At 45.5% G+C, this 23,897-nt stretch overlaps 1 protein-coding gene across 3 annotated transcripts in view; it reads left to right on the top strand.

The window, feature by feature from the left end:
- The window catches only part of Sirt1 (Sirtuin 1), a 42,377-nt gene that overhangs the window by 5,646 nt on the left and 12,834 nt on the right, over window positions 1-23,897 (top strand). For 2 of the 3 annotated variants that reach the window (XM_050195524.3, XM_050195523.3), the window contains exons 3-7: window positions 4,041-4,232; window positions 5,957-6,231; window positions 14,982-15,134; window positions 20,706-20,853; window positions 21,809-21,888. In XM_050195524.3, the coding sequence (XP_050051481.1) occupies window positions 4,041-4,232; window positions 5,957-6,231; window positions 14,982-15,134; window positions 20,706-20,853; window positions 21,809-21,888 (848 nt within the window). The remainder of the gene's footprint in view (window positions 1-4,040; window positions 4,233-5,956; window positions 6,232-14,981; window positions 15,135-20,705; window positions 20,854-21,808; window positions 21,889-23,897) is intronic. The other variant, XM_050195525.3, reaches the window with a different exon arrangement.

Below are 23,897 nucleotides of genomic sequence, written 5' to 3'. Positions count from 1 at the left end.
AGACATGCCGTACTTATTTTGAAGCTTTCTCTTTGAGGATCTCGTATTAAGGTTTGTTGTCGCCTCTGCACATCTTATTCTTTGTTACTAAAATCAGTGCCAAGAAACAGCACAGGCTAATCGTATGCCTAATGGTGTAATCTGCATGAACGTTTCAGCTTACTAAATACTGAGGCTTTCTTGAGTACTCTTACTTGGCATTGAAAGGTTGCAGTTTTCAGTGTTGCATAAGGTCATGTTGTGCTTAAATACTGACACAAATGGTTTACTATGGCCTCACTGTTACCACAGCGAGTAAGAACTAATGCTTTGTGCAACTGCAGATGTACTCTTGCAAGGAAAATGCATATATTTAGCACAGTTAATTTGGCAAAGAAGGAAAAGGCTGGAAAGGCTCTACTCATGCCAATAGTATGAGATGGAATGCAAGTTGCTTATGACTGGACACTCTCTCGGCCAGCTACTGTTAACCGTGGTGCATTAGACTTGGTACTGGGTGAAATGCAGCATTTTGTGGAATCTTGAGTGGGAAGAGGCATGATGAATAAAAGAAAGAGTACGCCAACCAAGAACTGAAGAACGTTTAGTGAAAATTAGGGGACGTCATGGCTCTCACTCGGGCGCATTGCTCACAATTTTTTTTCACTGAATTCAGTTCTTGGTTATCGTTCTCTTTCAGTAATCTTGGTACTGGGCACAAAGATTTACTTTGCTGACACTCTGGAGGAGATGCAGACAAAAATATGTTCTCCATAGTTGAGGAGTTTCTCAAAATGCAGTAAGACTTCATGGCTGCTTCATTCTTTGCTTTCCATAATGTCACGTTAAGTGGGGCCTAGTGTGCTCCAACAAAACATCAATTAGTTTTGCAAATATTCAGTCTGTGCATGCTAAGGGTTTCGTATCGCTTACTTTAGTAAAGAGTTCATTGTTTCGGCTTGAAGCTGAATCACGTTCAGAAAGGAAGCTGAATTCCGCTTTGAAGAAATTCTTTTTCACTGCATCACTATTTGTAAACTCCTGTCTTTGACACTAAATGAGCACATAGTTATGTATGAAGCATTTAAATGTACATTAATGAATTACAATAATCACAAAGTGCTGGCCCTTGTTTAGGAAGTGGGACCTTGTTTTATGTAGACAATTTATCAATATGGAGGCTGCAGAGAGGCCAGATAAGATACAGGCAAGTGAGTGGTATGCCTGGTTCATAAATGCTGGTTGCTGGCATCATCGAGTATAGCATGGTAGGCTCTCAAGAGTGGAAACCTGCCTTATGCTGCCTTGCACAGTATCTGTGTGGGCCCATGAATGGCCTTTAATGCTTATGAGAACTCTACAGCAGTTCCTGATGTTTATATATGCATATGTGCATCCATGCAAAAACGCTATTAATAATCGCTCTGTATCAGCACTGCCTAATGTGCATGTATGTAACGTACATTTACAGGCATGCATGTAAATGTCATTTTATGCGAGTTATCCAAAAGGCATTATATTAACTAATAAATGTTGGGGTTTGATAGCTCAGGTGGTTGGGTGTAACTTGCACATGAAACTACTTGCACTCACTGTGGTCATGATATTAATAGCCATTGCTCAGAGCACATTCCTCTACATAAAATTACTTTCAGTTAAGCTCACACGACAAATGTAATTAATTGGTAGGAGTAGTACGAGTGATGAATATGAAAATTTTAACAAAGATGGAGTAGCTGTGTGCGACAGCATAGCTGTCATAGTCATTTAAAACTATGCTGTTCAGTGCATATGCACTTAGCCAAAGAAAGGTCAGGGCGGCTAGTTTGTATCGATGCCTTTTCGTGTTCGTGAGTGGTCAAAGTGGCACTTCAACTCAAACACGCGTGAACATAAAAATGCAACGCTACAAAATAGCGGTCCCGGTGTGGCACTAATTTTGGATGTGGAATGCAAATCTTAGGACACAAACCAAAGTTCATCATATTTAAACTTTTTTTTTATTTGCCTTAGCTGTGGCTGAATTGCTTGTGGCTCAATGGCAATGATATTCTGCTGCTAATTCCCCGGCTTTGGCAGCCGCATTGCAATAGGGCAGAATGGCAAACATTGGACGCATGTTAAGCAAAAATAATCTGGAGCCTCCACATTGTTATCTCTCGTTGAGCCTGGGTTGCTTTGGGATGTTAACCTCTAGCAAATGTCACTGTTTTCGAAGCAATGAAGTTTGAGAAGTTGGCGGCTTTTAAAGTAGTATTTGGCCACTGCTCAGTTGAATTTTCTTTTATCATTATGCACTGTTAGCGAGGCCATGCTTTTGAATGAGAGTGCACTCTGTAGCACCACTATCTGAAGCTCATGTAAACACTGAAAAACAATCGCTTGGAGTAAGTGATTCTTTTCAGAGGTATAGGTACTTTACATGATGGCAGTTCTATTTGCATGTAGCTTTGACATTTCTGTTTGAGATTAGTCGTGTAGGTAGCAAAGGAATGTTTGAGTAAATAGTTATGGGCTGGTGCTTAAAATGACATGTTCAAGTGCAACTCTTCTTGAGAGCTGTTTGTCATAGCTGCTAATGATCGGTTTCTTCGTGGGGATTGATGTCTTAAAGCAACACTGGGCCTGTGAGAGATGTCATGGTGGAGGAGTTTTGACCACCTGGAGTTTTCTGACATGCGTGCAAATTTCTCTAGTAGAGTTTTTGCCGCCACAGCTGTAAATTGATCCCATGACCTCATGCTTAGTAGCAAAACATCATAGCTGCGGAGTCACTGTGATGCATATAGCTGTTAATGCTGTCTGCACAGCTTTGCTGAGCTGCAGTGCTTTGTGTGTTGGTGTGCAGGCTTAACTACTATGACTCGGTAAGCAATGGTAAGCTGCCACACGAGATGCAACTTGTGGGACCTTTTTGTTGTATCTTTTTTGTGAGTTGCATGTGCCACCTGCGAATTATGCTTAGTTGTTTACAAATACTCTACATTCTTTCACTTTTGCAATGGGAAAGCGTTCAAAATTTTCAGGGAGACATATGGACACTATCCTGAAAAACTAAAAATTTATTTTGCCGGGCAGTACTGTAGGCGGGCTTTGCCCCCTAAAACATGGCACATTCAATTTCCTTTGCTGCGCAAATCGTTCATGACGAACAAGTGTGATTGAAGTGCTTTATAGAAGGCTTAAGATAGACTGCGGTGTTTTCAAAAAGACATTATAAAAATGCAAAGGTGCTTTTGTGGCCCAAGTGAGCCATAAACGAAAGCCCAAAACTGCCAAGTTGAGTAGCCGCGAATATACCCAAAGTTTCCAATCCGTGAACAATTGGGACCATACCATTTCGGGATTTTGCAGTATTTAAAATTCAAGATTAAAAAAAAAAAAAAGTTGGTAATGACATCATACTCACTGGTCCTGTCGGGCTTAAAATTACTAACTGCAGATTACTTAAGAGTTCGGAAACATGAATAATGTGCATAGCTTTCGATTTTTGTGCTCAATGGTATTGTGGGAAGCACGTGTGTTTTGGAGACTTGGTGTGTTTTGCTGGCTTCCCACAATGCAAGTCTCCAGGCCAAGCTCTGCATGCAGTTTAGTTGATTCATGATGATTTCACTGTCTGCTAGATCGTCTGTAATTTGTACACTGCATCAAATTGATGTATTCTAGTTAGTGGGTACATCGCCATGTGAGCAACATACAGTGAATATGGAAGGAGACAGTGCATTCTTGTGCACTGTGTCCTTTCTGTGAGGCTCAAGTGCAGCGTGTGTGCTAATTTCGCCTGTTGTGATAAAAAAAAGTGGCTTGTGGTTTTCATGACTGCTTTGTTTTGCTGTCTTTTACTGCACTTTATTGTGATACAACATAACACAATAATTGCCATTAGTTTGAGTTAGATGCATGTTTAGAAGCACAACATATGCATTTGATTTTTTTTTTACATTTCCTTTTGTAATACATTAGTAGATGTAGTCTTTAGACCAAGTGACTAGCCTTTCACCATTAGTGGCCAGTTCAAGCCATGTTCTTATGTAGCATCTCTCACGATGGTCTTGCAGCGGGTGTGGCACGTGAAGTGGACAGTTCGGGCCATCTCTTTCTTGGAGCTCTAGGTGCCATTGATATGGCGCCCAAGGATGACAATATCTGCGATGATGATGCGGACGAGGTGGCTTCTACCATCAGTGAACTGTCTGGCCTCTCGGACCTCTCAGACCTAGCTGGGGCTGAATGGAAGCCCACCAGTGAAGGTGGGTGGGCCTCTCACTCTCACTTGCATGCACTGTGAAAGAAGGATTGGGTTGCAACTTTACAGCAAGTTATGCCAAAAAATGTGCCAAAGACATTTAAATCTTAGTCTGAAACCTTTTAAGTGCCAAGTTATTCTGAAAAGGAATGCAAAAATTCCAAATTTAAAATTGTTGTATTGTGAAATGTACTCACTGGCAACATTTCGGAGGTTTACCCTGTCAGATATTCCACTAGAATCAGTACAGTGAGAGTGAAAAACCAGCAGCACGGAAAAATGGTTGGTTGCAGTGAACACTTGTGCACTTCAAGCAATGCCACACTTTCAGTCATGAGACCATGGAAGCCATCCTCTTGAGGTTACATTTAGTGAAATAGTGAATGAAATATAACCTTGCAGATTGCTTTCATGCAAACATTGCACATACTCGGATTTCTTCTGGACCCCCTTTGAATGTTGTGGCTATACACTACGCAGACACTTCTCTGGTTTCCTCTCTAGAAGAAACACTTTTGAAGCAGAAGACATACAGATGATAATGCCCAAGTTTGATGTTGTGGAGCAGTTTTAGGATTCGTTCGCATTGCTCGGAGTATCAAGAAATGCAAGGTAAATGTGGCAAGTTCGGCTTGTTCACGACACTCGTGATGGTAAATCTTTAGGTGCTGGGGGGTAAGGGGAAGAACCTGTCGTAGTTGCTTAGTGGCTTTGGTGTTGCGCTGCTAAGCACAAGGTCGCAGGATCAAATACCAGCCGCAGCGGTCACATTTCGATGGAGGTGAAATGCAAAAACACTCGTGGGTGCTTAGATCAGGTGCACGTTAAAGAACCCCAGGTGGTAGAAATTACTCCAGAACCCCCACTACGACGTGCCTCGTAATCAGATCGTGATTTTGGCACGTAAAACCCCATAATGAAATTATTAATTTTGGCGAAAGAAAGCATTGAGAAAATGACATTTAAAGAATTGCACATCTGGAAGCAAATTTTTTGCAGATTCTAAATATAGCATTGGGGTAATTATTTCAATTTGTGTTTGAAAATAATAAATAACAAGAACCAGGCTCCGTCCATGTAGTGACTTCGTCCATTGCTGCATCATATCAAAACTATCATCGAAGTCGTTTATATCAGAGTCGCTGTATGTCTCTATAGCACTGAAAACACTGCCATCACTGTCAATGCTTTCAGTCACTGTCCATGCATTCATCCAGAAGCAAATTGTCTTCGGAGCTTGATGACTCAATCAAATGAAAGCTACGCTTCCGCGACGGGTGCTTCAACAGGTGACTGGATGCCACCATTATTAAAATCTCTGCTGGATGAATGGAGTCTGTAGGCCCTCCATCAGGGGGGGGGGGGGGGGCAGAGAGGGAAATTGCCAAAATGTTCACATGGATTGGACGACCTCAACCTGTTACCGGCGCTTAGAAAAAGCACCCAACACATGGACGAGACAGATTCATCCACGGCACTTGTGAAAAAAAATTGTAGCCAAGTAAGGCAGGGTACGTACTTGGCACCTAAAGGGTTAACCAGAGGCAAAAAAATTATTGCCTGTGGTGCGATTTACATTTATTCCACTCAGGTATTCAGTCTTTCTCTGATTTGGTGATTGTGGGCATAAGGCACATATTGTGATTTTGTGGGCGTAGCAGGTTTCAGAGTTGCCCGATTTATGTTTACTAGCAGCAAACCAACTTATTTGTGCTTATGACTGTACAGAGAACTCTCATGGTGTGGATGCAGGACCAATGGGCTGGGTGCAACGCCAGATGAGCGTAGGCGCAGACCCGCGTGCTCTTTTGGAACGCCTGCTGCCGGACGGAGCAGTGATTCCCCCCAGTCTTGATCGGCTTACCCTGTGGAAAGTGCTGATCAGTATGCTAAGTGAGGAGGAGCCTCCCCGACGCACCAAGCTGGCACATGTTAACACCCTGGATGACGTGGTCCACCTGCTGCGAACCTGCCAGCGAGTCCTTGTGCTCACTGGTGCAGGCGTGAGTAGTCTGACAGTTTTGGTGTTGTACTAATGTAGGCAGTGAGCTGACATGTTCCGGAAACCGCATCTTTGCACAGTTTGCACTGTGATAATCAACTTAATACAGTTGATCCTGGATATATCAAACTCAAAGGAATCCCAATATAGTTTGCTATATGAATAATTGGAAATACAACATATGCCTATCGGAAGTTTTATCTAGTACCTCTGACACACGGACAAAACTAAAGTCCTTTGCAGTAAACTCCTTTTGTTACTCTGAAGGACCCTTTGCAGAAAGGAGTTGCGCCTATGACACATGGCACCGCGCTAACTTTCTTTGGGGGTTCCTCAGATGAACGCTGCAAGAAAAATAGCGCCGATTGTTAAAGCAGCAAGAGGGAAAATATTTTTAAAAAGCTGCGTATTTGGATTACATTTAGCTACTGTAGAACTCCCCAACATTTTTTTGTGTTTGATGGCTTATAATGTGCATACAGTCGCCGACCGATTTTCCGGACTCCGAAAATTCGAACATGCCCGATTATTCGGTCAGCTTCGCGGCACCGCCATTCTCCCCATAGACCATAATGTATAACAACTGCCGAAAGTTCGGACACCTTGCGACCTCTCGTCTGATTTTTCGGACACTCCTTGAGCCAACTCGATCGAGGGCATCATGCACCGACTCTGACCGGCGCATAGTTCGACTTGCTGAACGGCATTTTTGTTTTGAACGGAGCCTCCTTGCTGTCCCACGAAGTGGCGCTACTGGAAATCCCCGCTCATCATCATCGTTTCCGCCAGGTTCGATAGAGTGGCCGTACAGCAGTTGCGGTTTCAGCTTAGTAAGCCATGTCAAGACAATTCAGCAGCTGATTTGTTTCTTTCGCGCGCGACGCTGCGAGCAGGGCAAGTTTTTCGTTTGTGCGACTGGTGTCGGCACGGTGGTGTTTGCTTTGTGTGCTGTGTCGAGGTTTCGGTGATCCAACGCGGCGTATGGAAACATCGCGTCAAGTGTCTAATGGCGCCGACAGTGCCCGCGCAGACTGCGCTGGGTAACGCCGGCAAGCGGGTGCCGGGAGGCCTAAGATTTGTTGCCTTCCGATGTGCTCCCTACTGACGCGGAAAATGTTCTGCCTAAACCTGCGCAGTGGTTGCATTGCGATTCCGGACACCGTCTCATCTGACAGTTTCACAGGTGCTGACACTGCTGTACTGACATGCGCAGAACTCGACGACGGCGAGATCATTCGTCAGGTTTCTGCTGCACCGCCTGACGATGACTCCGAGTCGGAAGGTGACGCACCGTGTGCTACGCTGCCGTCGCATGCGGAGCGTGCACAAGCAGTTACTGTGCTTTCAGCCGCCTATAGTGACCGTACGACCCTCTCCGAGATTCAGGCTTATCTGATTGCGCGTAAGCGGAACAGCGTGCAACGGCGTACTCACGATTTCTTCAAGCCTACTGCCGAGCCCGAATAAGTGCGTGGAAATAAAGGATTTCATTTTTTGTTCTTAATCCGCTTTTTCGGACACCTGTTTATTCGGACATTTCCGCAGTCCCCGTGAGGTCCGAATAAACGGTCGGCGACTGTATTTGTTTACCGTAAAAACCCACGTATAATACGAACCCACATATACAGTCGAACCTCGCTACAACGAAACTCACGGGACGCACGAAAAATTTCGTTGTGGCGAAATTTGCCCCAAAACACTGTCAAATTTGACTACACACTCACAAACATCATTTATTTTGGAAAAAGTCGGTTACCTTTCGTTGTGACGAAATCTGTCCCAAAACACTGTCAGATTTGACTACACATTCAAAAACGTCATTCATTCCCAAAAAAAGTCGGTCATATTTGTTTGCCTCCATCCTTTGGTCATCATCGCCATGGTGCGATGTTCGCAGTCGGTCAGCAGCTGCATTGCGACGTCGTCATCGTGGGCGCCAATGAAATTACGAATGACGTCAAAAGCGTCTTCGCACTCGGTCAGCAGCTGCATTGCGACGTCGTCATCGTGGGCGCCAATGAAATTACGAATGACGTCAAAAGCGTCTATTACATCCAGTGCACGAGGCGGGGCCGATGTATCTTGTTCGCCGCACAACACTTTCGCAACGATGTCGTGTCGGGCCTTGAAGCGGGTCAGCTAACCTGTGCTTGCCTTAAAATCGTTGATGCCGAGCATGCAAGCATAGTCAATTGCATTTTGCTGCAGCACTCTTCCGCTGATTGGCATTGTTTTGGCACGCATGTTGAGGAACCATGTAAATGCCTTTTTAAGATCCTTGTGTACAGCTTGAGTCAACTTCCGTTTGGCGGACACACTCGCAGAAAGAGCACTGGTGATCGTGTCCTTCGACTTCAAAATTGTCGACAGCATGCTGTTGGAGATGCCGAACTCTGCTACAACGTCTCCTTTCCTTCTGCCACTCGAAGCCTCGCTGATGATTCGCGTCTTCACCTCCAAGGAAAGAATGTTCCGCTTTGTCGCCATGCTGGCCGCGCGCACAAGCGCAAAGGAAAATCTGCGTCGCCGCGTTGCGCCGGCGATCGCGTGATCTAGGATGGATACAGGTTGACTGTGGCTCCCGTTTGGCAAAGTGGGCCTGCGCCTTGTCGCAAGGCGGCTAGCCCCATCGTCATCACCACCAAACAATGGCGCCCCTCCATGAGTTTGTTTCTCGGCGACGGTGCAGTGGGCGTACGTTTTCGGTGAACCTAAGCGGCGTGGATGTAAGAAAAATTGCAGACGATTGGGGTTATGTTTATTTTATTGCAAAACAAATTTTAAAGCCCAGCTCAACCGAGCGAAAATTTCGTTGAAGCGAAAACAATCCCGAAAAATTTTTCGTTGTGGCGAGAACTTTTTTGCATTGGACTTCTATGGCTAGCTGACGGCGAATCGGAAATATTTCGTTGAAGCGGCGTTCATTGTAGCGGGGTTCGACTGTAGTACGAGGTGAAATCTTTGGGATGCGAAATGGAAAAAAAGAAAGTTTAATCCGAGTATAATACGAGTTAGGAAAACTCGACGAAAACATTTATTTAAATTGCACCCCGCACTTCAATCGCTGTCTTCCTCAGCTGCACTCTCTTTTGTCGGACATATCTTCCCAGAGGTATTCATCCTCTGTGCCACCGAGCGCGTTTGAGATGCCGCACTTCTTGAATGCGCGGTACACAACGTCAGCTGGTATGCTGTCCCATGCATCCACAATCCACTTGCATCGCGTGGCTGGCGAAGCGCGCTTCAGCCGTCTGGTCGGCGTCACTGCAGGCTCACCTGAGCGCATCCAATCTGCACAACACCGCTTGACCGCGTCCTTGAACAGCTTGTTCACGCAAACGTTTAAAGGCTGCAGCTGAGACGTCATTCCACCCGGGATCCCGACGAGTTCAGTGCCAGATTCGCGCAACAGCCTATTCACTGAGTCAGCCAAATGGCAACGAAATGCGTCCAGCACGAGGATGGATGGGAACGTCAACAGTGCACCGGGCCGCCTATACCAGACGGACTTTATCCAGTCGAGCACAAGATTCTCGTTCATCCAGCCTTTCTCATAGCATCTCATGACCACATTTTTTGGCAGCTCCTCACCTTTAGGCACTGTCTTGCGCTTGAAGATGACATAGGGCGGGAGCTTGCGTCCGTCTGCCGTGCACAACAACATGACAGTATCTCGCGTTTTCTCGTTGCCAGTGGACCAGACGTAAACTTGTTTAGAGCCCTTTTCGTGCACGGTGAGGGGTGATGGCATGTCCAGATAAACCGGCGTTTGGTCAGCATTGCCAATTTGCCCTAGCTGGAAGTTCTTGGACCTGCGCAGCGAAATAATGTGGCGCTGGAAAGCCACAAGCAGCTCTTCGAATGATTCGGGCAGCTTTTGCGAAATCAAAGTTTGGCTGCGTAAGGAAAATCCAGCACGGCAGATGTAGCGATAAATCCAGTGCTTGCTCGCTTTGAAGGCGGAGCTCGGTAGTCCTTTTTCTCTTGCAAGCTCCTTGGCTTTTGCCTGCATAAGCTCCACGCTCATAGCTAGATGCACGGCTCGCTGTTGGCGTACGAACTTCGTCAGGGCGAGTTCGATTTCCGGGTATGTCCCACTCTCCGGGCCGCGAAAGCTTCTTCGCGTTCCGCTGCACGTGGAAAGGGCTTCCTTCTGTTGACGCCACCTGCGAATGCTTCCTTCGTTGACGCCAAACTACCTCCCGGCTGCACTGTTGCCGATGACCTGTGCGGCTAAAATAACCTTTCTCGTGAAAGCAGCCGAGTACTGTTTTCGTGGTCCGGACATCATGGTCATTCAATGCGGAATAAAAAAAAGATGCACTTCGCGAAGCGTGGTTTGCACGTGTGCTGCCAAGGTGCGCACTCAACAATAAAAAAACGATGCTGTAGTCATGCAGCAAGAACGAAACCAAGCCGTAGCCACGCAGCAGTAAGGAAGTCAAGCCATAGCCACGCAGCAACAACGAAACCAAAACTTCTAGCCCAAATTTCTGACTTAAATTTTTGTTCGGATCCGCACATAGTACGAGGTGAAAATTTGGGATGCTAATAATAGGAAAAAAAAACTCGTATTATACGCGGGTTTTTACGGTATTTTATTTGCGTTTTTGGGCTCTCAGCAGCAATTTAAATTGGTCCAGCAAGTATGTACAGTCGGCGTTTTGCTATGCTACAGTGTACTAGAATAGCTGTGCATGCTGTTTATTCTGGTGCTGGCCACGTTGCTGTCGTCCTTTTTCACGTCTTTGTTCTCCCTTCTTTCGTGCGTGCAGGCGTAACATGTTTTATTCAATGTGTTATTTGTACAATTGTGATTGCGTGACAGAACTGCGCATTTGCATCATGGCTCAGCGAAACACTAGTGATGAAGCAAGAGTTGAAGTCACTCTTGGATCTCTTGAAGATGCGATAAATGCAGCCAAGGTTAAAGTGGAAAACATCAGATGTCCACTCACCATGAGCATGCTTCATGTTGACTGCTTCAGCAGTGTACCCTCGAGCCGCCAATCGCGGAAGGTGGGCCTATGTGCGCAGCGAACGATGGTTTCACAATGCTAATACGTCAAAGACGATGCAGGAAATGACACTGCCGGAATTCAACATGGCGGAAATAGCGACGTGATGCGAGCGTTCAAAAGTATAGCTAGAGTAAATATTCACTGTTCGACAAATCGCATTACCACTAAAGAAATTAAAAGATTTTCGCAAGGTAAAAAAAATACTTAAGGGGCACCTTAAGTATTTTTTTTACCTTGTTAACCAAGTATTGGTTAACACGTAGTGTTTCCACTTTTCATCACGCAATCACGGTGGTAGGTCAGCCCAGCAGAACAATGAGCCTCAGAGTTCAGAACGGCCTCCAAGCATGAACGCAGAGGGCACTTGGAAGGGTGAAGCCACATCAACATCAACATGATTTTGGTGCCATACCAGAGAGCGTTCTGAATGTGGCCTGTGTTGAGGTGTCGTGCAAGCTAGGACTCATGTCATGCTGAAGCTCGGACAAAAACCTGGTGCTCAGTATAGAAGATGAATTGGACATCGTTCGGGCTATCAAACGTGGCACAAAGTTGGCGCTGGCATGCAAGAGGGATCTATTGTTGACTACGGTGTATAGCATTTGGAATGTGAAGGAGAAGTTGCTCGGCAGGGCTGTTGCGCCACAACCATTTAGGAGAACAACTGCTTTGACCGCGAAAAGATATCGGCTATGAGGTTCGACTTTGTGCCATCGTTCCCTCTGTTATTGCTGTAGTATCGCCTAACGACAGCAATGAAAAAGACAAGGAAAGCGGCAGCACGGGCGATTCATGCCGGACAGTGGCAGAAGCTGCACGTTACGTCAGCCTCATGCGGGTGTTTGCCGAGAAGAGGTCGCTGGCAGAAAAGTTGGCTCACAGCTTAAGTGAGTTTGAGGCCGCTGTCGTCACTGCTATGCCGCCAAGGCATCAAACAAAAATAAGACTTTATGTGCGAAGTGAACAAATAGCGAATATTTTTTGCCCTTTCATTGCACTCTCTCCTAGTTCCGTTTTTGACAGGTAAGTGGGCGATCTCACGCTGTTTTGGTTAAGCAGTACTACCGTTTAGTACATACAGGGGAACCCCGGTTATAGAACGACAGAAAGCTGAGCTAGTTGGTAAGGATTCATTATGCAAAACTCATCTGCATTGCACAGATGAGTTTTGTGTCTTCTTTCTTTTTTCGCCTCAGTGCTCCCTTCATTTGATAGTCGGTGTTCGTGTTGTCCACTTCTCTACTCTTGTGTCCTGTCTGCACGCCCCGGTTATACATCCCCCAGTTTTACGACGAATTAGCGCAGTCCCGGCGAAGTCGCCATAGAAGCAATGCATTAAAAACCCCGGTTATTCGACGCAATTTTACGCCTGACCCACGTTATACGACGACCCTCGCGAAGCGCGGGACGGAACGGTGGACGAAGAAAAGTGCCGTGGGTCTTATTCCTTGCTCTGTCTCTCCGCATGCGGAGTGCTTCACAGCGCTCGACCGGTTTGCTCCGGCGCAGCTTTCTTCTCCCCCACGAGCAGCCGCCCGCGACGCCCGCTTTGCTGAAATAGCGCCTTCTCCACAATAACTTTCTCCCTCTCTTCTCGGCGGCGTTGCCTCTCGTCGCATTGGGGAACTCCTTCCAGTTTCCCAGCTGCAGATCGCCGACAAGGTAGCGCAGAGAGGCCTAGGTTTATTGCACGTGTTCTTCGTCGTAATCCTAGCGACCAGCGTTCAGCAGAGGTTTTGAGTTGTGTGGAGCAACGCGAGCACAGCGAGTCGGAAAAAAATAAGATCACTGTGCTCGACGCCATGCATTTTATTGCCAGTTTGTGGAAACCATTGTCGCGAAGCACAATTGCTAACTTGTTCAAGCACTGTGGCTTTAACCCTTTAAAGGTTTTCGCCGTACATGTACGGCGGCGGTTTTCTGTCCCGCAAGGTCTTAGCCGTACGGGTACGGTTTCGAACCTCCGTTTGAAATTTCGCGCCATAATGACGATCCGTGCTCACTGGGAGGTGCTGCCACCTCTCAGGACTTACAAGAAGCGTTTGAAATTTGTGCTACCTTCTTGGGGAGATAAACAGAACTGATTTCTAGCTTGAGCGCGTCGCGCAGACTGCGGCAACGCCCCTTTGGCGGTTTCGGTTTCGCCGCGTGATCGCAACGGAGGCGCGCGAAACGTCATTTTTCTGTTTGTCGGCACTCTCTTGCAGGGGCGGTGGAAGTTGATTTCTATCTTGATTGGCGCTGCTCTTAGCTTATCACCGCCGTTTGCGAGGTATTCTCGCTCTCAGCGGCAACGCGCTTTCGCGGTTTCGGTTCCGCCGCGTGATTGCAACGGAGGCACGCGAAACGTGATTTTTCTCTTTGTCGGCAGGCTCTCGCAGGGGCGGCGGAAGTTGATTTCTATCTTGATTGGCGCTGCTCTTAGTTTGTTTATCACCGCCGCGCACGAGGTATTCTCGCTCTCTTTGACAACACGCTTACGCGAGAAGGTGCCTCAGACCTCTGCCCAAGGCAGCCGCACGCAGAGAAGATGTCATGTGTGCGCCAACACAACTCGTCACTCCAAGAGGAGAACATACATGCATTTTAGGTGTGCAGACTGCGATAAGGCGCTGTGCGGAGAACCGTGTTTTAAGGAGTACCACACTCTGAAATACTACTGAACATATTGCAGTTCTGAGTGATGCCGACACCAAAATACTGTTCCTAATTTTTTTTTACTATTTATTCCCGACTTTATACATTTTGTACATTCAAGATCCGCAATAAAGTAATTTGACCACCTGGGAAAGTTTTTTTCAAAATAATTCGACCCTCAAAGGGTTAAACGAGAGACCGTCTCCTCTGCTGGGGTCGCAACAACCTCGATGCCGCTCGAGGCCGATGCAGGCTTCGTCGACAACGATTTCGTTGGTTTAAACCTCACCACGATCTTCGCCGAGTACGTGAAGGCAGACGACGTTGCGATCTGCGGCGAGGTGTCGCTGGATGACGCCATCGAGGAGGCTTTACCTAGTGCCGACACCGCTGCGACATCGGACGAGGACGATGCCACAGATGCTGTGCCTGTGCCTACCACGTTCGCTGAGGTGCTACGGCGTATAGACGGCATCCGGAACTTCATCTGTTCACAGATGCCACAGAGGACCTCCGTTCGGACGTTGCCCAACTCGAATGAAAGCTCTTGGTTCACGGATCAAACAAAGTCCAAAAGAAACTTGCCGACTTTTTTTAAAGTTCGTGCCGGCTGGCGGGAATCGCGGCACTAGGCAGTGGAGTGCCGTAAAGGTTCGTTTGAATAAAGCATGATTAGTACCTGTACTGCAACATTAATTCTTTTTGCATTTACTTTTTTGGTAATTTGGGTTTCCAAGCCCTGCAGAGTATGCTAGTAGTTTACATTGAAGTTTCTCGTAAATCCGTTACGCGATATAAGTAGTATTTTTATAGGCATAATTGATGTTAGGATTTTACGGTGCCCGCATTTTAAGACGCTTTTTCGCGGTCCTGAGAAAGTCCTATAATCAGGGCTCCACTGTACTTATTCCGAGCGCCGGCCAACTGTGGTTTAACGAGGTCTCACTGTATCCGAGTTTGATGTATCTGGAATCGACTGTAATTAAACTACTGTAGGACAAGGTCCTCACCCAAGTGCTCTTTATTGCACCTATCATGACTATTGTGCGTGCTGTTTACTTTAGCTAAATCTCTCTCTCTCTCTTTGCTACAGGTTTCGGTCTCCTGTGGAATTCCCGACTTTCGTTCACGAAATGGAATTTATGCACGCTTGAGCAAAGATTTCCCAGCGCTGCCAGATCCCCAGGCTATGTTTGATATTCACTATTTTCGCAAGGACCCAAGACCTTTCTTCAAGTTTGCCAAGGTAAACCTCATAGCCTGTTATATGTATTTTTTATTCCAGAAAAGCACATCATCTTTTAGTGGATCTTTTAGCAGAGGTGCTCATTATGTTTGTGATTGCCTAAACATTAAAATAATGTGCTAGAAAGAGTGTTTAAAAATGTTCATTTTTTATAGTTTAATTACCATTTGAAAGTGAGGTTAGCTTGGGACATTACTTTATGTATTATGAAACAAACATCCATAATGTGGTGTTTACCAGCATTTTAAGAGATGTAGAATGTAACTAGTTACACTTTGATCTTTATATCTTGACGCTTCAGTCCTATATCATATTTTTTTACTTGTGTGTATCTACTTTTGTATTGCCTGCTTACTGCATGGTACTTTCATGTTGTCATACTACAGTTGAACCCGACTCTATCAAACTCGTTTATATAGAATTATCCTCTATATCGAACAGTTTCTTAGATGGTATAGTTACAATGAGTATATATAGCAAAAATTATGCTTACATCGAACAAAAGTAGCAGTGACTCCCAATATATCGAATGTCAAGCGGCACATAACTGCTCCCGGAAATTGGCTTTCCTGCAGTAGCAGGGAAACCTGCCGACTAGGGGTGTGCGAATATTCAAAAAATTAGAATATTATCAACTATTATATTTTTAATATTCGTATTCAATTGGAAAACTAGGTATACAAAAATTATTGAATATTCGATTGGATACGAATATTCGAAACAAATCGAACATATTGCTGGCTGTGAGGGAGCAAACATGGTTCTTGACGTTTATTTCTATCTAATATAAGAAAATGTGTCCGATTTGTGGTTAACTTTGCGATAATTTCCTGCTGCTGGCGAAATTTCGCCTGCAGAACAAGCTTACCCACTGGACGTACAAGCTGTGCAGAAAAGCCAGCCTCTCAGCAAGGGGCGCAGGTTTGCAAACAACGAAGGAGCACTTTTGTGCAGGTTCCACCTTCGAGTCCTGAGCTTATTGATTGACAGCAAATGCGATGAGTGACTGCTGGTATAGGGTCAAATTGTTCCGAGTTTACGGGAAATTGATGCGGTATAATAAGGCGCAGGTTGGTGAGAACAGACAACTAGCGGAAATTACTCAATTTTTCAAACCTAACATGAGCCAAATATACAATCTTTTAGTATAAAGACTAACTAGGTTAATTGTTTTGCCAATAACAATGTAATTGCAATGTTCCAACATTTTAAAATAAACCAACTTGCTAATAAATGCATGTGCATATCATTGTTCGATATTTGATCCGATATTCGATGCTAAGTATTCCTATTTAATTCGTATTCGAAAATTTTGATATTCGCACACCCCTACTGCCGACACATCCTAAAAGTGATTTAGTCTGGCGGCACGGCTCCATCCACTCGCTCTCCCTACCGTGACCGCGCCATGTTGGGCAAGCTGTCGACACACCCTTGCAAAAAATTATCCAGGCCCGCCCACAGCACTTGCTCAGACAGCCAATCAGAGGCTCTTGTGCCCTCGCCATGCAAGAATGAGTTGTCTCGCTGCTTTTCTCGTTCATTGTGTTTGCGCCTTGGGGGCCTTCTACCGCAGTGTTGCCGTGATGGCTAGCGCGAAGTGGCAGAATTTGCCTTTAGCCATGAAGCTCGAAATCGTAAATTGAGTCGGACGCGGTGAGAAGTCAGGTGCCGCTGCAGCGTACAAGATTCCAAGAAGCACTCGCAGCACCATCTTGAAGAATGAGGGGGAATTGGAGCTAAAGCGGAGAAACGACCCGGTGTCCGTGGTGCCCGACGCGCATGCACAGCCGTATATATAAGACGTCGAGGCAGCCGTGTACAAATGGTTCATCCAAAATTGCTTCAGACGTGCCGGCTTTGGTGGGCCCAGTGATGACTCTGAGAGTGCGACGAAGCCGTTGCCAGTGTTGCCGAAGTTTGGAGCGAGCTGTCAGAATTTCCAGAAGCCGTTGACAGATCAACGGTTGACGAGTTTGTGAGTGTGGATGATGGTGTCGTGACCACGGGAGAGTCCAAAAACAAATACTACCGTATGTACATGATTAAGTCGACCTATTTTTTAAAATGAAAATCAGAAGAATCAGAATCAGAAAACCAAAACATGGCAACGTCAAAAAAGCAAGACCAATGAGATATCAGGGGAGCTACAACGTAGTTACAATTTTATGTTTGCTCTCCGGCCCTACCCGTAGCTTTCCACTATCCCGCGTGTTTGTTCGTTTTTCGGAAGGTTTTTCAACATGTTTGAGAGTTTTACAGTGCACACAGCACTCATGGTGGTGTCGATAGTTGATTGAAGTGCCACTGTTCCATTCGCGGCGACACTCTCAGAACTGCAGTGCTTGGAGGGAGTATCGATAGTTCATGGAAGAACAGACACTACTCATGTGTTTCTCTTTCCCTGTAGCTCTTAATTTGACGCATTCGACTTGACTGCCGGCCATGTGCTACTTCTGTGCTTCCTCAGTCGGCATGAGTGCTCCGGGTCCACTAAAGATTCGGCACTCGTTCACAGCAGAATTCAAGAAGGCTGCCATTCTTTATGCCGAAGAAACAAAGAACTGCGCAGCGGGCCACAATTTCGATGTTTCTGAACAGGTGGTGTGAGAGCGACAACTGCAGCGAAGCAAAATTTTTACCTGTGACGGCAAGTTGCTGAAATGCGCGATCGGTCCCTGCCTGTGACATGTGACATAGTTGTGAAACAAGCCCAGATCTTCGCCTTTTAAGGGCCTGCTCCGCCGTGAGTACAAGTGGCTGGTGGCATAAGACTGGCAAACCTACGCCAACTGGACGTATCAAAAGAGCCTCGCTCATGGCTGTGTGTGGTTGGGTGCTTTTCACTTGGGCGGCTGTTCCACAAAATGTCGTGGTGGGGTCGTTTGCCAAATGCAGAATTTCGCTGGACAGCGATGTGCTGTGGGACCGTAGCAGCGATGGCGATGGTAGCACTAGTGAGGACAATATCACAAGTGAAGACGAGTAGTCCAGCAGTGACTATGTCAGCTACTAATAAATTTTCATTGAGGAATGCGCCTGCGGTTATGCCCTTCTTTTTTTTTAGTTATGCCCTATATCGAACTGGTGGGTGTTTTTTGTGAGTTCGACATTACCGAGAGGATCCACAGTGTACAATAATATGTATTGCAACAATTGATCTGTTATGCAGGCATTATTAAGGCAATTGAAATGGTCAGTTTGGTCAAAATTTTCGATTTGCTGATCTATTTATATTTTTCGCGATCCTCGGACCTTCCTTTACCTCGTAGGGAAATATTATAACTAGAGCTGTGTGAATAGCAAAATTTTGAGTGCAAAGCAAATTCGAATATGAAAAATTCACTGCAAATTCAATATTTTTCTAATATTTTGCAAATCGAATCGAATAATTTGCGAATATTTTACAAATATTTTCTGAATACTGCCAAGTTAAAATTATAGATGAAAAGTTCTGGGAAACATTGCTGGGAAAAAAAAAAAACTAATGTATTGCACAACCAATATTTCACAAATGTACTTTCACATAGTTGTTCGCAGAAGAAAGAACAGTCCCAGTGTAGGAGTTCTGCTGAATGGATGGTTGAGAGTTGAATTACTTCATGTTGTCTTGGAGGAAAGGGAGTTGTTCAACATGTCCAGGAAGTAGGCATGCTCTTCTACTGCTAACAACTGCACCAGACACAGAAGAGGCGCTCACTAGACTCACTTGTGGCTGGTATGGGTAGTTATCTCTTTGCAAACTGAGCCAGCATTGGGTAAGCTTTTGCACCTTGCTCTCGCCACCAGCGGCAAGGGTCCTTTTTTCGGTCCAGAATCACATCTTGTAAGTATCTTTCTATTTCTGCCTCTGGCTGTGAATGCTGTTACTGGCTTACAAGAGTGTAAAGTTTTTTCCACAGTGCTGAGGTAGATTAGATTGCACAGCTTCCAGGGCCATCAACACATGGGACATCTGTGTGCTATTCTGTACGCCACTAACTTTTTGCACATTTTCAGCTACCAAGTTCTTCAGCCAGTTACCCATTGCTCCATCCTCTTGGTACACCACTAGTTTGAAATGAGGGTCCAAGAACATTGCCAAGATTGCTGCTTTGTCATCTTTGTAGTTGGGAAACCTTGTTTTCAGGCACTTTGCCAAATTAGCAGAAAATACAGGTGTTGCGAACTGTTGAGTCTCAGCATTACTAGGTGTGTGAGTAAGCAGTAAAGGATAGGTATGAGAGCTGAAAGTGTTGGGTAGCTATCAGCTCCAGCTATGGTTGTTGCTTCTTCAAGTGGTTTCAAAGCAGCAACATACTCGTTCATTTCCCTCCATTCTGTCGCTGAAAAGCTTTCAATGTGTTCATATGCAGATATCGCCTCTCTCAGCTCCACAAGCCTGGAAAACATTGCAACTTTGCTATTCCACCTTGTTTCAACATCTTGCACAACTCGAATAGGTAGCTTGTTTAGTTTTTTCTGGCAACAATTCAGTCTGTCATGTGCCTTTGGGTTGTGCTTGTCATGCCCAAAAATGGCTCTTGCTTTTTTACAAAGCAAAGAAAGGCCTGGGTTCATTTCCTTAGCATCGTTGATAGCCAGCTGCAAGGTGTGGGCAGAACAGGTTCTTTCAGACCAAAAAAGAGTATGCATGGCTGCCCTGATATTAGGTCTATTCAATTCAGCCAAGTTTCTCTGCACCTTCTGCACCTATTCACGGTGCACTGCACCTAGACCCTCGATTCCCCAAGGTGCAGCAGTGCACCCTGCACCCCCGTGCTCGATTGAACGGGGTGCAATGCAAGGTGCCGCCACGGTGCACTGCACCCTTGAACCTTGCAGCGGGTGGGTGCAGCCCGGCACCCCCTACACTTTTTCGTTTGAGGTGCCGTGCACCTTTTTCTGAATCGAACAAACCTATTGCGCTCATTGTCAGTGACCACATAAATTGGAAAAGCCTTCTCTGGATTGTCCCATTTGGCAACCAGACCTTCAAGCATTGAAGAAATTGAAAGCATTGAAGAAAGAGCGGATCACAGAGCATGATCCTGCAGTTGAACACGGTAGAAAATGACATTGTTACGATGTCTGTGTGCGCGACTGCGCAACGTGGGAACAAGCAGGTGAAACGGAAGTACATCTCTCTTGCTGTGGTGCAAAGTAAAACAAAAACATGCAGACATTTGGTTTGTGTGTTTTATTATTTCTCTGAGCTTTAAGTTGTCTATTCAAGCAACATATTACACAAATAACAGATGTTGCCTTGAATAATTCTCAAAGTCACGTGTCACCACAAGCAACGTTGCAGCACAAACACGTGTAGTAGGCGCACTGCACGTGTATGTCATGCTCTGGCTTGAAGCGTGGCGGTCGTGAAGAAAAGGGAAAACAGCGTTCGGTTTAAAATTTCAGATCTTTCTGCGGCACTTAGCGATGTAATACGTTGAAACACAATCGTTATGGCGCAGTGTATGCTCTGCACTTGTCAGCTTAAAATGGCCAGACCTGGTGAGGAGCCCTTTAAGAGCATTCGCTTTGACCTTTCACATTACCATTCTTGACCATGACATTTTTTTTGCATCTTTGCAGGAGATCTACCCAGGTCAATTCACACCATCTGCTAGCCACAGGTTCATAAAGCAACTGGAGGATAACAACAAACTCCTGAGAAACTACACACAGAACATTGATACGCTTGAACAAACCTGTGGTATTCGTAATGTCATCACATGCCATGGTGAGTTTGGCAGAACCATTTTTTTCAGGCTAGCCTTTGTGCATGTTTGGCTCGTCTTTGTATAGAGTTCCCTCCTCCCACTGTTTCATGTGTATTGTAACAACTGGTAAGAGTCCTGTTACAGCACCACTCCCAATTAAGCAATGCTTTCACAAAGTGAAGAGTTTGTTTTAACAGAAGCGTGTAAGTGTTTTGCCCATAGAGGACCAACCAAAGTCAATGCCCATATTCTGTTTATCTAGCACTTCTCGTTAGATTTTATTGAACTGGAGTCTACTGTAATTTTGCTGAAAACTGTCTCCCTTGTTTAGCAACCTTATGACTGTTTATGTAACACGACGGATATTGGCTGGATTTTTTTAAATGTCATAGTGAATCAGTGCCTTTGGCAAGAGCAAAGTGTCCAGTAGGAAGGTCAAAATTTTGAATGTCTCATCAGTGTAGAAAGTTTAGTAAAGTACCATAGTTTTGGACTTCCGTTCTTGAGCGACTGTTCTTGAGCGACTGTGTCGCGTGCTTGAGCCGTGCTGCCTTTTACATAGTGCACAGCAATGCCCTCTTAATACATTAAGCAACATTCTTAAAAGGCGTTGCAAGGCCTTTTTAACAGTTCAGCTCTCCATATTTGAAAGAAGTTGTGAAGTGAGGGAAAACCAAAAAAATTTTGCCATGTGTTTTCATGCTGCCTCCGTTAGAGTGCCCCTTACAGCACGTTAACCGGCACATTTGTGATAAGACGATGGGTGCACAGAGGAGTGTAGTAATAGCTTTTTCAACAAGTGATGCAAGCTCGTATTGTAACAGAGTTTAAAATTTTCTAGGCAGTTTTACACATGTGGCTCGACTTTTTTTCTTTTTTGAAGGCGTTTCATGATCTGAAGCAATTTTGTTGTAAAGTGGCGCATAATTAATATGACCTGTTGTAGGTGCTGATGCCTCCATTTTTCTCTTGTAGGTTCTTTTGCAACAGCTTCGTGCACAAGATGTCATCACAAAGTGGACTGCAACATGATCAAAGAGGAGATATTTAGCCAGGTACATATGTGCATCTAATGCACACTTTCACTGTATAGCAGACTAACACAAAATACCTACAAAATATGTTTTTACCAGGACAGCTTAATAGAGGTGCAATAAATTAAAATTATGCTGTTATAACGTTTGGGAACTGTTTAGCCCTTTTGCTGTCGGACGTTTCTGGCCGGGACGCACCCCCAGTGTCGGCTTGGTTTCAGGGAACGAGCATAAGAGGGAATGAACATAGCAATTTATTTTTGATTATGATTGGTATACAAATAACATAGTCAATGCAATATGCACATTTCAGTGTTCTGCAGCTGTTGTTAGTAAACATCATCATCATCATCAGCCTGACTATAAAATCCGTTCAACATCCGAATCTGACGATGCGGAACCCTCTTCCTCTCATGCGACTTTGTCCGAGTCCGAATCCGAGCTCGGCTCGTATTCTGAATCGGAATTCAGCCACTGCTCCCATGAGCAGACGAAGGTCCCGCGCGCCGAGCCATCCGAAAGTAACCGCGCGCAGGGAGGATGCGCTTTCAGTCGCCCGCGCAACGGACAGAAATGGGACGTTGCGTGATCAAGAAGACAGAGGGAGATGGAAAAAGGCTAAACAAAGTTCGAAGGGCTTTACGTTTACTGCTGCAAGTCGGAAGCGAGGGTGCGGCGAGAGAGCGAAAGCAGCAATCGAGTCACCCTTTTTGGAGAGGCAATGGCATGTGCGCCTGAACTTGATGCGCCGTAGCAGGCACACCAACAGAAGAAAAATAAAAACCTTCAAACCAGCGGAGATTACAGAACAACCCTTGAACCCATAACCACACGCGCGCAACGCATGATCCAGCGAACGCGGAGCCACCGCGCCACTCAGCAAAGAGAAAGTGGGGAGTGGCAGTCGCACCGTACTCTTCAATACATGGACTAACACAGGTTGGAGCGAATATACGAACTTGTAGAAAGAGTCAACAGATGGCGTGGCCAATCCAGGAGCGCCTGCTTTGAGCTCAGGCGCGAAATTTTGAACGCACGATAGAGAACGTACCGGTACGTCAGTGACACCGTGGGGGGGAAGCGCGATGACGTACCGGTACGTCCGTGACAGCGAAAGGGTTAGCTTTATCTGAGAACCCTTTTTTAAAGTTTGCCTTGAGAGAGGTCTACTGTGGTGAGTTTTTTTGTGGTCAGCATCTACTGACAGTCAAGCTAGCTTTTAAGTAACAAGACACGATTACTGGTTCGTAATAAAATTTTACTTGGAGTAGGTATAGTAAAACCTTGTTAATATGGAAAAATCAGATAAGTCAGACTTGTCTTCTAATTCCCGCAAGTGTATGCATTACTTAATGGCATCAAACTCAATAATTCGGATGTATTTGGCTTCACGCTGGTTAATTTGGACAACCCTTGAATCATGCAGCATTGCAAATGTATGATGCAAAATAGCAGAAGAGGTGCTAACTTCCAACCAAAACGAAGCAGTGCTGTCTGCATTGCCATAGTCGTCAGTGGGAACTGCTGAAACTGTGTGGGAACGCTGGAACTCTGTGTGCTTATTTCTGCTCTTGTGGCTTTTAGTCGTGTGCTTACCGCCGCACATGACACCACATTGGCCGAGTGCCTTCAGAACTGCGTAGTCACCATCCATGATCACGTTGATAGTAACCATGGTTTCGGCAAGCAGTGGTTTCGTTCTGATTTCGTGCATGTGCAATGTCACAAACACGGCAGAAGCTGTCGAGGATGATGAGCAATTCTACCATGGCTAGCGTACTGACATGAACCTGCTGGCTACGTCACGATAAATGGACAAACTGTTGTTGACCAGCTCATTGATTAAAAAATGATGGGGATGTGCCCATGGTAGTGAAAAGCACATCTACTGGGATAAGGACAGCGGGTCTTACACTGCGGCCCCGCTGTGAAAGAAGTAGCGAGGCTCGCACCATTGTGAGTGCTAATCAGTCGCGAATTGATGAAAATTGCAGCTTACGCACTGCTTTTGTGCAAACTAGAAACTGGAT

The sequence above is a fragment of the Dermacentor andersoni genome, chromosome 1 (genome assembly GCF_023375885.2).
Source record: "Dermacentor andersoni chromosome 1, qqDerAnde1_hic_scaffold, whole genome shotgun sequence".
Lineage (NCBI taxonomy): Eukaryota > Metazoa > Arthropoda > Arachnida > Ixodida > Ixodidae > Dermacentor > Dermacentor andersoni.
The sequence above is the reverse complement of the archived record's forward strand: the minus strand, read 5'-3'. Positions and strand labels throughout refer to the sequence as shown.